Source organism: Oratosquilla oratoria, chromosome 4, assembly GCF_046742065.1.
Source record: "Oratosquilla oratoria isolate Oo_2021 chromosome 4, ASM4674206v1, whole genome shotgun sequence".
In the NCBI taxonomy this organism is placed as follows: domain Eukaryota; kingdom Metazoa; phylum Arthropoda; class Malacostraca; order Stomatopoda; family Squillidae; genus Oratosquilla; species Oratosquilla oratoria.
In genome coordinates, this window is record NC_134780.1 from 76,784,698 (window position 1) to 76,797,379 (window position 12,682).

Here is a 12,682-nt window from a genome sequence, read left to right on the forward strand (position 1 = left end):
CACTCAATGTCAACACATCCATTCTTCTCACATATGATCTTTTCCTTTTTACGCTCATCTGTACCACATCCACGCACATAAAAGAACCAAATCTTAGGGTTCTAGTTAGAAAACTCCTCCCTGACCCTTTTATACCTTTGCTTTTTTTAAGAATGTACCCTTTGGGGCTACAAAGAGTAGGATGCCTACTCCTATCCCTATCCCATTTTATTTGCCTTTTATGACTCAAGTGGGAACACTTGGTGGCAATATTCTTTTTCCCTTATCACAGGGTTCGGCAAAAGAGGAAATGTACTTTCAGAGAAGTGGTATAGGACAGTATTAAGTGTGGGGGGATCAGCATAATGGAGGGATAGTTTAAATATAATAAAGTAGCATCACTTCTCTATGAATAGATATTTCCTCTATCACAAAATCATGTTTGGCTCTGGTCCATAGGGGCACCATATAGACCCAAAATGATCAGCTGCATGTTACTGAGCAATTTTAACCTCACAATAACATGTACCCAATACCCCAGATGGGGTTACCTCAAAATCATAAAAAGTGAAAAAGATTGGGACATCTTAATAAAGATGCAATCTGATGTACTAACCTTGACCTATCATGAGCTTGAATGGTTCTACCGGTGTTCTTCTGGATGTGGACTTCCCGCATGTGTCTGACAAGACGCTGGATGAGAGGAAAGGGTGCAAGAGAACTCTTTTTGTGACGAGAACAACCTTTCCAGTAGCATTCAAATGCTGCAAAAGAAAAAAATATATGTATATGTATCTATTATATATATATAGAAACATAAAACTATTTCAACAATACCAAAACTTGTTCCATATCTAGAAGAACTATCCATCCAGATCTTCATACAACTGCTTCAATTTCAATGGTACTTCACTGGTCGGTAAAGATTTACTGATTTCTTTTTGCTCCACAGAGTTAATCATTCATACATACATTGCCAAAGGCTTTTTTTCCCCTTATAAGGGAAGTAGCCAAAAGACAAAGGCATAAAAATCACTCCCACCTCATCCCTAACTTACTCTGCTCCCCTCCACCTTCCCTTTTATCTTGGTACATCCTGGATGACGGGTCATCCCTGCATCTTGTCCACTGCCCTGGGTCAGAAGCAGTGTCACAAGACACAGCACATCCACAGCAAGGCCGCTTCATTAAATCGGCGACCCTCACTTTCAGTCCCATCATGCAGAAAAGGAGTAGATGGGGAGAAATACTTTTGGGCTGCATCAATTTATTTCTCACATATATTTCCTCACCCCCAACCCCCCACCCACTCCACTTCATGCATCACATTATCATCCATACACAACCATTCTCCATTTACCCCTATCTTCCCCTCCTGTCCTTCCTCAACAGACATTCCCCTCTTTCCCAAATGCCCCTTTTACCTCATCCATCCATCTCATCTTAGGTCGACTCCTCATGTTCACTCCTTCCACACCTCTTTTACTGGTCTGTTTTCACTCATTCTTTCCATGTGTCCAAACCATCCCAATACTTTTTCATCCACTCTATCTCCCAACTCCCTTTCCGCCCTCGTTCTCCTCCTCACCTCCTAATTTCTTACTGTATCCAGCCTAGTAACCCCTATCTTACTTCTCAGGCACATCATCTCAAACACATTCAAACTCCTCTCTTATGTTCCATGTTTCTGCCACTCCCAAATGTCTTTCTAATTACACTTTTTAATCCCCCCGGACATTTACTCACTTCTCTTAATCTACATTCTTCATCCATCTCCACTCCTCTCTTTCCCACCACATTCACATCCAAGTATCTAAAACTATCCACTTCCTCCAGTCTCTCTCCCTTAATGCTCACTTCCAGTCTGCTACTACTTTCTCCCTTGTACATCTCATCACCTTACTTTTACCCACATTTATCTTTAACTTCCTTCTTTCACACACCTTCCCAAACTCTGTCACTAACTTCCTCAATCCTTCCTCTGATCCTGCTACAAGCGCAGTGTCATCTGCAAACAACAACTGGCTTATCTCCTACTTTTCTCTATTTTCTTTAACCATCTCCAATACCTGACCCACTACCCTTGCATTTACCTCTTGGACCACCCCATCCATGTACAAATTGAGCAGCCAAAGCAACATATCACATCCCTGATGAAGTCCCACCTTTACCTCAAACCACTCACTCTCTCCATTTCTAATCCTAACACACGCTCTACTACTCTTGTAAAAACTTTTGACTGCTCTTAACAGCTTTCCTCCCATCCAATATATCTGTAATACCTCCCTTAGTGCCTTCCTGTCTACTAGTGCTGGGCAAATACCGCTAATTTCAATATCGAAATTATTGGTGAACAACAATACAGTTACCGAAATTACCGACAGTTTACCGGTAAAAGACTCGTGAGGTAGAAGTGACGTCACAAGTTCGAGTCGAGTTTGAAAAATCAATGTTTTTGTCCTTTAATAAGCTATATCTCTGGTTCTATTTTACATATTGTTTTTATTGTTATGTCATTGTAAAAGGAAAAGGTCATACTTTAATTGGTGCTACTATAGTATGCTATCTAGTATCTACCATGCGAGTGGGTGTGGTGTATACATTTTCGTTCATGTCATGTTTGGAGGTGGTAGTGGTAGGCAGCTACCGGTAAGTTACAGGTTTTATAGAACCTTAACGATAGCTTACCGGCAAACATTCTGCTACCGTTAAAGCTTCGTTAACCGATAACTCGATAAGCTATACCATAACATTCAGAGAGCGGTAACTTCGGTAAGCACGTCTCGGCTTGGTGGTACTGAGTGATGGTAGTGACGGGCCCAGTGCCCCGCTAATTTCACCGGTTAATCTTTTACCATTAAGCAAGTATGTACCGCTAAGGTCTCGGTCATTTTTTTACCATTAAAACCGGTTTTTTCGGCATTTTTTTAATTTCTCAATAGAATTAATGTTATTTCTGTGATCAGCATACAAAACTGTATTAATTGTGAAAGTTTCATAAAAAAAAAAATCCGAGTGTCGCCAAACGAAGACCCATGTATGTATGTATATATATATATATATGTGCTTAAGTGATGAAAATGCCAGTATGCTTCTGTTTCTAAATAAGAATATGAACTAATTTGTATGAAAAAATAATTGAGGAAATATGTATGAAATAAGTTTTAAAACAAGGGAGCATAAAAACAGTTTTTAGGAAAACATTTATTACAAATTAGTCAAAGCTCATTATATGTGTATGTGTGTATTAACAAAACTCCCACTCCCACATGCACCCTCCAAACATGAACCCATGCATTCAGACAGACGATAAAAGTTTACACACCACACCCACCCTCAGACATCGTGCGGTAGATAGCATACTAAAGTAGCACCCTTTAATTTAAGAAAAAACAAAGGAATATAACTTTTTTTTTCATTCATTCAAACGGATTTTCACAGCATTTTTCACTATTCAAAATGAAAAAATCACGAAAATAAAATAAGATAAAATCTTGAGGGGACCCCCGCCCAAATTTTTTTTTTCTGAAGGATGTTGCTGATGTTTTCTGTGTGATATCTAGGTCTGAGGAAACCTTCACAGCTTGAGTTTTATTCAGATCTGATCAGTAGTTTTTTTTTTGTTTAATAAAAAACGTAAAAAAATACCATATTTTTGGGCTTCTTTCAAATCCTATCTCCTCTTACAATTTTTATTTGATGTCTTTCATTTTATAGCAAATGAATCTTCTACATATATAGAAAAACAAAATAGAAAGCTTTTTTTAATATCTTTGTTCAATGCCGAGAAAAAAAAAAAAATTGACTGACACATTATTAAAACATTTCTATTTAACATATGCAAAAAACTCTCTATTTCATTTTTTGTCATTTATCTAGCTATCAATAGAGACCTCATATGAAAAGATTGGTTGAAAATTGAGGGAGGAGATAGACTTTGTGTATAAAAAACTTACATTTTTCAGAAACGAGCGTTAAAGTTTTTTTTCTTAGTTTGACTAAATTTTACATTCATGAACCTCCTAAGAACCATTGAAAACGGGTTCCATTTTATTTTCATGATGATTTTGCATCTTTCAAGTAACTCAGGCACTTTGTCACCTCCTACAGTGTAGGATATTATTCACCCAAAGTGAGGGTCTCATAAAGCGCCACCTTACTCTTTGTCGCAAAGTTTGAGTTATTGGTCTAGAATGACCCAGCAAGGTAGTCTGATTGCTGGGATTCAGCTCTATTTCTTTTTCTAGATTTCCTTTCTGGTGTTGGAACAGGCTTCTTCCTCCATCATTTTCTCATAGTGTTCCGTCTGTTTCTTATAAAGGTACTTCGTGTACCTAAAATACTTGCCCTTGCTAAACATAGCAACACCCAAGCCTCCAGCTATTCTATTCAGTCCTGAGTTTCCCATGCTGTTTATGAGTGACTCATACACCATAGCTGAGGATGTGGAGGGAACCGCTGGAGGGAGTACTGGTGGTGGTGGCGGAGGTGGTGATAACAAGGTTGATGCTGGGGGTCTTTCTTTCTCCCCTTTCGTTACTAATGTAGACGTTCTTGTCTTCTGCAAGTGTGCCTTTTGTTTGGAAAGCTTAGGCATGGCTAATATCTTCAAACTTCTCTTCACTGAAAAATAGATGCGAATTTCACACGGCAAATTAGTGAACGTGGCAAGCTAGCGTATGCCACTGGCTATCGAGCGGGCCTTTTCCTCATACCACACACCCACGTGCATGCCAGACGTAAGAGAAAACTTTGTAAGTGCATAGAAAAAAAAAAGAGTAAAAGAGGTGTTTTTATGGTCAAAACGAATGTAAACAATGGTTGTGCACAGCACGCGGCTGCCGGGGGGAGGGAGGGTAGGCCCTTTAAACCCTTTAAAAATGGCAGTACGATAAAAATCTTTTAACAGTGTCTACAGCGACCGCTCTACTATGTATTTATGCAATAAAAAATTGATTTTATTTTTTATTTTTTTGTAAATCTGGGGCGGGGGGTCCCCTTAAGTTGTTACCAAGTCTATCCTTTCATTTCCTGCATAGGCAGTTGATATGGACACCTTCATGTTCAAGATATATCATCTTCACAATACAACATTATACAACATAGAAATATTCACTACACATAACATACACATGTGACTGAAACAGTTTAGTGGGGAATTATACTTTATTGGAAAGGGTAATTATACATAAGTTCACCAGAAAAGTTGAACAACTTTTATGACACGCTCACGTATAAGAACTCCCAGATTTCCTTGTACCGCTAAAGTCTCTGTAAATTTTTAGCATTAAAAGCATTTCTTCAGCACTTCCTTTAATTTCTCCAAAAAATTAATGTTACTTCTGTAATCAGCATACGAAACTATACACGACACACACACAGCTCTTCCGGGAGGGAAATGGCTGTCGATCACGAGTCCAACACGTGATCCAAAGACCAAGGTGAATCTCACACACACCTGTCCAGGGTTGAAATAATTTCAGTATCGCTGCGCTCCGAGTCGTTACTCCAACTCTCGTGGGCGGGGAGTTGTGGGGGGTTGCGTATAAGGTCACCCATAGATCGGTCATACGAGCTCTGAGCTCTCTTCCGAGAGGGAAATAGCTGTTGATCACAAGCCAAGCACATGATCCAAAGACCAAGGTGAATACTCAAGGATATATTAAATTTCACTGTCAGCATGTTTCTTATTTATTTCCTCAATTATTTTTTTTATACAAATTAGTTCATATTCTTATTTAGAAACAGAAGCATATTTACATTTTCATCACTTAAGCAATTTCGTCTGTTTGAAAATAATTCACCTGCTCGCGAAAACACTCGTTCAGATGGCACAGATGTCGCTGGAATGCAAAAATAATATTTTGCCTTGTCCTGCAATAAAGGGAAGGCCTGTGAATGATTTTTCCACCAGCGTAGAGGATCTTCGTGTCGGGCAATAATGCCTTCCTCTAGGTACCTCCTCATGTCCAAATTTGGTCCAACACATGTTGGTTGTACTGCCTTCAGACACTCTTTCACAATCTTATCATGTTCTCCCCACAAGTCGAGCTGTCTTTTTGGTTGTGTTGGTCTCTGATGTTGAGCTGCTTGTGTTGCTGGAGCTGGCACAGGCGCCTGGGAATCACTTCGTGCACGCATTGAGTTTATAAGCCTTTCCTGCACCTCATTTATGTTTCCTTTATCAACGAAATGAAGTTTCTTAAACCTTGGGTCTAACAATGTTCCCACTGCAGGAATAAATTCTCTCTCAAGTCCTAAAAATTTCCTATCTAATCGCACTCCCAACTCCACACCCAAAGGAAAAGTTTCATAGAGTTCTCTTCTATATTCGTCCGTTGAATACATGCAACTTCGAAGGGCTTTGATCAGTGGAATAACTTTTGACAGGCAAGTCGTTTTTTCTGCCAAAAGTTCTTTAGTCACCACATCAAAAGGTTCAAGGACACAGATGGCTTTGCTGAGACATTCTAACTCATCACCCGATAGGCACATGTTATTTCTACCTAACATGCACAAAGTTAATGTCACTGCTTCATGTTGCTCCTGGAACCTTTCAAACATATCGAATGTTGAGTTCCATCTTGTCTCCATGTCCATTATCAGTTTTTTTCTCTCACCTCCTTGTTGTACCTGCTGGGCACATAACATGTCTGAAGCTTTAACACTATGGTGAAAGAATGACACAATCGCTTTCACCTTTTCTTGTATTTTCTTCACATCATTAGTGTTCTTCAGAGCATTTTGAACCACAAGATTCAGAGAGTGGGCAAAACATGTAATGTGATTTACCTTCACGTCTGTCACTGCTTTTACTATGTTGGGAGCATTATCTGTCACAATACAACACACTTTTCCTAGCAAGTCCCACTCCTCACATATTTCTTTGATTGCATCTCCTATGTTTTTTGATGTGTGGTCAACCATTAGTCTTTTTGTAGCCAGTAGCTTACATTTGAGCTCCCATTCAGGAGATATAAAATGAGCAGTTACACTTAGAAATGATTTAGTTTGCCTTGAGGTCCAAAGATCGGAAGTGAGAGCAACATAACTTGCCCCCTCCAACTCTTCTCGCACCTGTTGTTTTTGTTTTTCATAAAGAGAAGGAAAGTGTGTTTGCATGAGCTCCCTCCTACTTGGAAGCACATAACAAGGATCGATCACCTTGACAAACTCCTGAAAACCTTTATTTTCTACCAAGGATAGAGGTTGCATATCAGTCACTATCAATTTCAGTAGATGTGAATCAATGTTTTTTTTCTTTTCTGACCCATCTGGATATGGTTGCCTTCTGGTGATAACACATTCCAGTGCTTGTTGTCGTGGCGCCGCTGATATGACCCTACTGGATGGTCCAGGCTGTGATGGTCCAAGCTGCGATGGTCCTGGTTGTGAAGGTCCAGTCAGTGATAGTGATTCAGATTTAGCGGACTGCGACGATGCAAGCGGTGGTGGCCAGTCAGGTGTCTCTATGTTTGTCAGATCAAAGTACTCGGTAGAATGTCTTGTTTTTAAATGCCCCAGTAGTCCAGATGTAGTTCCTGTAAAGGCAAAAGTACCTTTGCATATGGTACATGTAACTATGTTTGATCCTGTCTGCTCCATGTATGTCCATACCGGACTTTTTCTCTTTCGTTTCGAGTACATTGTAGACAGAGAGAACACTGCAACAAAGAAAGAAAAAAAAAAAAATTGTAAGGAATCATTTACTAAGTAGGCTATAATTGTATTGATCATCGAATTAATTTTCGTTCATGAAATACAGAGAGCATCTACTATTACTTGAGTTTTAAGAAAAGACATACATCACAATATTTAATGTATCTCTTATCAGAGTTGGGCAAGCACTCAAAAAGATTTGATCCACTCTCATTAAAGCACACGTTCACTTAATTCATCCCAATTAAACCTCGCAAATATTAGTTACTTGAGACTATGTGAATAATAATTACATGCGTATCACTATCAAAACATGATTTTTGAATAACACGTTACCTTGCGTCGTAGAGGCCACTTCAATGGGCTGTGTTAATCCACCAGAATCTTTGATCGTCTCAGTCCGTTTATTCTTGTCTCTGCTTTCCGTGAGTGTGTTGTGGTATACTGCATTCCCTGCCCCAACCCATAGCTTTTATATATATATATCCTTGTCAGTCATCACTCGTGTGAGTCTGATAAGTGTATTTGTGAACTTGTTTGTGATTAACTCCAATACAAGTACAGTACAAATAGATTGCAACATGCAAATGGTGTCTTTCATGTAAATATGCATATATTAATAAACATTAAGGATATAAAACTTTCATAGCAGCAATACAACATACATACATATACCAAGGCTTTTTCCCCCTTACAAGGGGGGTAGCCAAAAAGAAAAAGGCATAAAATCATTCCCACCCATTCCATCCCTGAATACACTCCACACCCCTCCACCCTCCCTCCTATCTTAGCACCTCCTGAATGACGGGTCATCCCTGCACCCTGTCCACTGCCCTGGGTCAGAAGCAGTGTCGCAAGACACAGCACATCCACAGCAAGGCCGCTTCATTAAATCGGCAACCACCCCCTCTCCGTCCCCCCATTGCATAAAATGAGCAATACAAACAAAGTTAAATATGAAGATCTGGTAAGTGTGGAAACCGTGTCTCTCCAATCTCCCCGTGACCCGACATGATAACAGTGACAGCCGTGGTCATCCAGCTGGCAGCTGCCCGGGGGCTCAGGCACGCTTCGGCCCTCAGCCACACCCATCACAACAACAATTTCAACAATGAAGCTCAGCAATGAATACAATGCTGAAATTATTGGCTCATTCGTAAACAAACAGACGATACACATGACTCCTCATCACAAAACACCTTATTACAATCCGAGCATGGAAGTTTATAAACACCTTGATCTATTTCATCTGATTGGTTCCTAAACAAAGCCCTAAGTAAAGCTAAAACTAGTCATTATGTATCCACTTCCCATTCCACTAAGAACTTCGTATGGGACAAAAACTGTATCAAATTGCCTTATAATAAGTCCATAAATGATTGTTCATATTTTCTACCAAAGAAAGACATAAACTTTGTATTTAGTTACCCCAATAACTTGTCCAAGAAAATAGTATGTACACCAAAGACCTAGAGATGAAATAAATCAAGGTGTTTATAAACTTCCATGCTCGGATTGTAATAAGGTGTTTTGTGACGAGGAGTCATGTGTATCGTCTGTTTGTTTACGAATGAGCCAATAATTTCAGCATTGTATTCCTTGCTCAGCTTGATTGTTGAAATTGTTGTTGTGATGGGTGTGGCTGAGGGCCGTAGCGTGCCTGAGCCCCCGGGCAGCTGCCAGCTGGATGACCACGGCCGTCACTGTTATCATGTCAGGTCACAAGGAGATTGGAGAGACACGGGGACAAACAGGTAGAGATTTAAACACTAGAATGAAGGAACACAAGAACTCAGTTAGATATGGATTGGAATAAGGCAAAAATAATTTTCAACTCAAAGTGCTGTTTCAAAAGGAAAATAATAGAATCCTCCTTGATTAGGCAATTTCCTAATTCTAACATCTCAAATGGACAATGGTCACCAGACTGCATTACTACCTGGGCAGTCATTAAATCATTACCATCTTTGGTGAAGGCGGGTGATTTGCCACCCAAAGCATTAGACGCCACTTAGCACTTGAGCCCTGCCCATGTTCCTTCTTCTTTCTCTATATAAGACATGCCTTTTGCTCCACTACTCTGTATTCCACTGAAGAGGATCACAATCCGTTATCAAAAGATATGGATATCACCTATTTCATTTCTTATCCAACATAGTGGGTTTTTGCTGAAATTGTATAACAATGTTCTCGTCCACGCAACGAAGCAACCACCCCCCTCCTCCTCCCAACCAAACCCTCCTGTGACCACCACACCCTATGTCAATACGCACCCTCCCCCTCTTCCCACCCACTCCATCCATCCTCCCCCCAACTGACCTCGCAACCCCCAAACCCCCAGCCCGGCGCGGTCAAGTAGAAAAGAAAGGCTGTGTGACATACAGCCTCTCTTTTCTCCTGCCCCCTAGAGGGTGATAGGGGGCAGTAGAAAAGAGAGGCTGTATGCCCCACAGCCTCTTTTCTACTGCCCCCTGTCCCCCTCTGAATAGTTACACTATTCCACCTCCTCTCCACAAGGTGTGTCTTACATAAACACCATCGCACGGGCTCAAACAAAGCCCGTGGGAGTGATACTTCACTCCCGAATTTCGAAAAAAAAGGGTCACCAACACCCCCCACTACCCCCTCCACCAGTATCAGTGCGTTATCAAAGTAAGAGGCAGGAGCACGCCGCCTACCCACTACCCAGCCTCCCAGTTTAAATGTCTCCTGAAAATTCAATGTTTATGTCCTTTAATAAGCTATATCTCTGGTTCTATTATAAATTGTTATGTCATTGTGAAGGGAAAAAGTCATACTTTAATTTGTTAAGAAAAAATAAAGGAAACTGTAACTTAACTTTTTTTTTTAATTTATTCTAACAGATTTTCACAGCATTTTTCACTAATCAAAATAAAAAATAATGAAAAAATGAAAATAAAATAAAACAATCTTAACAAGTTGTTACCAAGAGTCTAATCTTTCATTTTCTGCATAGGCAGTTGATATAAACACCTTCATGTTCAAGATATATCATCTTCAATATACAATATTATACAACATAAAAATATTCACTACACGTAACATATACAGTCGAACCTCGAAAGCCCGGACTAATTGGGGGGAAGGGCGGTCCGGTCATGCCAAAAGTCCGGCCATCGAAAATGTCTCCTAACACCCGTAGATTTTCGTAGCGGTATACGTATAGGTAATGTATGATATGGCATAGAAACACATAAGAATAATACTCTAACACTGTAATAATAACAATACTGTAATAATAATACTATAATACTAATAATTCTGTAATAACTAATACAGGCATGTAAATGTACTGTACATACAGTGTACTGTACTGTATTTTTTATTACGTACACTGTAAATATCGGAAGGTATGCACGCGGGACAGTGGTGGCGGCCAGGGTTGCCGCATTTTCTACACTGCCATGTAGAATAGGAGTGTTGCCATACCGGGGCATACATTTTTCTCGGGCGTGTGCAGACTTTCATAGCAAGATATACTTGTCAAACTTTGACAAAATGTTGGTTCTAGTTTTTTTTATTCTTGAATGTATATAAGGCCCCCATGCCCTAACATATTCAGTAAGATATAAAAATTATTTTTTCTATATTATTATCGCTAAAAGGAAGCTGAAACTTTAGCATAGAAATTTTTTTCTACATAAAAACGTATCTTTTGGGGCGTAATATCTTATATGTAACACAATTACCAATAAAAGTCATATTTTGATGTACCATTTATTATTTGATAACTAGTTCTATGATTTTTAAACAAAAGTTTGAGTTTTTGAATGTTTTTAACAGACCGCTGATATGTAGAAAAAAATTTCCTCATGTCCTTGTGCAGTTGCCACATGCCGCTATTTTACTACGTTTTGGTACAAAATTCTACGAAACGGCAGCCCTGGTGGCGGCTTGACTGGGCTGGGTTTGAGTACATGTGTACGGCTGTCGCTGCCACCTACCGGACAAATAGGGAACTTTGCTTGAAAAGTCTGCCCTTTGTTCATTTCGACCGGTCATATGAGGGTCCGGGCATTCGAGGTTCGACTGTACATGTGACTGAAACAGTTTAGTGGGGGAATTATACTCTATTGGAAGGGGTAATTATACAGAAGTTCACCAGAGAAGTTGAACAACTTTTATGACACGCTCACGTATAAGAACTCCCAGATACCCTTGTACCGCTATATTAAAGTCTAAATTTTAGCATTAAAACCGTTTCTTCGGCACTTTCTTTAATTTCTCCAAAAAATTAATGTTATTTCTGTAATCAGCATACGAACTATACACCACACACACACAAACACACAGCTCTCTTCCGGGAGTGAAATAGGTGTCGATCACGAGTCCAACACGTGATCCAAAGACCAAGGTGACCAAAGTGAATCACACACACACACCTGTCCAGGGCTGAAATAATGCTGCGCTCCAAGTAGTTACTCCAACTCTCATGGACAGGGAGTTGGGGGGGAGGTGGGTGTAAGGTCACAGCATTACCCATAGATCGGTCATACGAGCTCTGAGCTGTTCCGAGAGGGAAATAGCTATCGATCACGTATATTCATACATATATATAATATATATATAATATATATAAATATATATATAATATATATATATATATATATATAATATATATATACACACATATATGGGTCTTCGTTTGGCGACACGCGGAATTTTTTCTATGAAACTTTTACAATTAATAGTTTCGTATGCTGATCACAGAAATAACATTAATTCTATTGACAAATTAAAAAGAGTGCAAAAAAAAAAAAAAACCGGCTTTAATGATAAAAACTTACCGAGACCTTAGCGGTACATACTTGCTTAATGATAAAAGTTTAACGGGTAAAATTAGCCTGTCACCACCGTCACTCAGTACCACCAAGCCGAGACGTGCTTACCGAAGTTAGCGCTCTCTGAGTGTTATGGTATAGCTTATCGAGTTATCAGTTAACGAAGCTTTACCGGAAGCAGAATTTTTGTTGGTAAGCTATCATTAAGTTTGTTGCCGATAAAACCGGTAATTTCATCGGTA

The 12,682-nt window shown here is 39.6% G+C and overlaps 1 protein-coding gene across 16 annotated transcripts in view; it reads right to left on the reverse strand.

Moving 5' to 3' along the window:
* polybromo (protein) overlaps positions 1 to 12,682 on the reverse strand; it is an 86,496-nt gene that overhangs the window by 14,071 nt on the left and 59,743 nt on the right. For 6 of the 16 annotated variants that reach the window (XM_076184411.1, XM_076184413.1, XM_076184410.1 and 3 more), the window contains one exon: positions 596 to 743. In XM_076184411.1, the coding sequence (XP_076040526.1) occupies positions 596 to 743 (148 nt within the window). Of the gene's footprint in view, positions 1 to 595; positions 744 to 5,144; positions 7,644 to 7,974; positions 8,092 to 12,682 lie in introns of those variants that run through there. The other 10 variants (XM_076184415.1, XM_076184404.1, XM_076184401.1 and 7 more) reach the window with 10 other exon arrangements.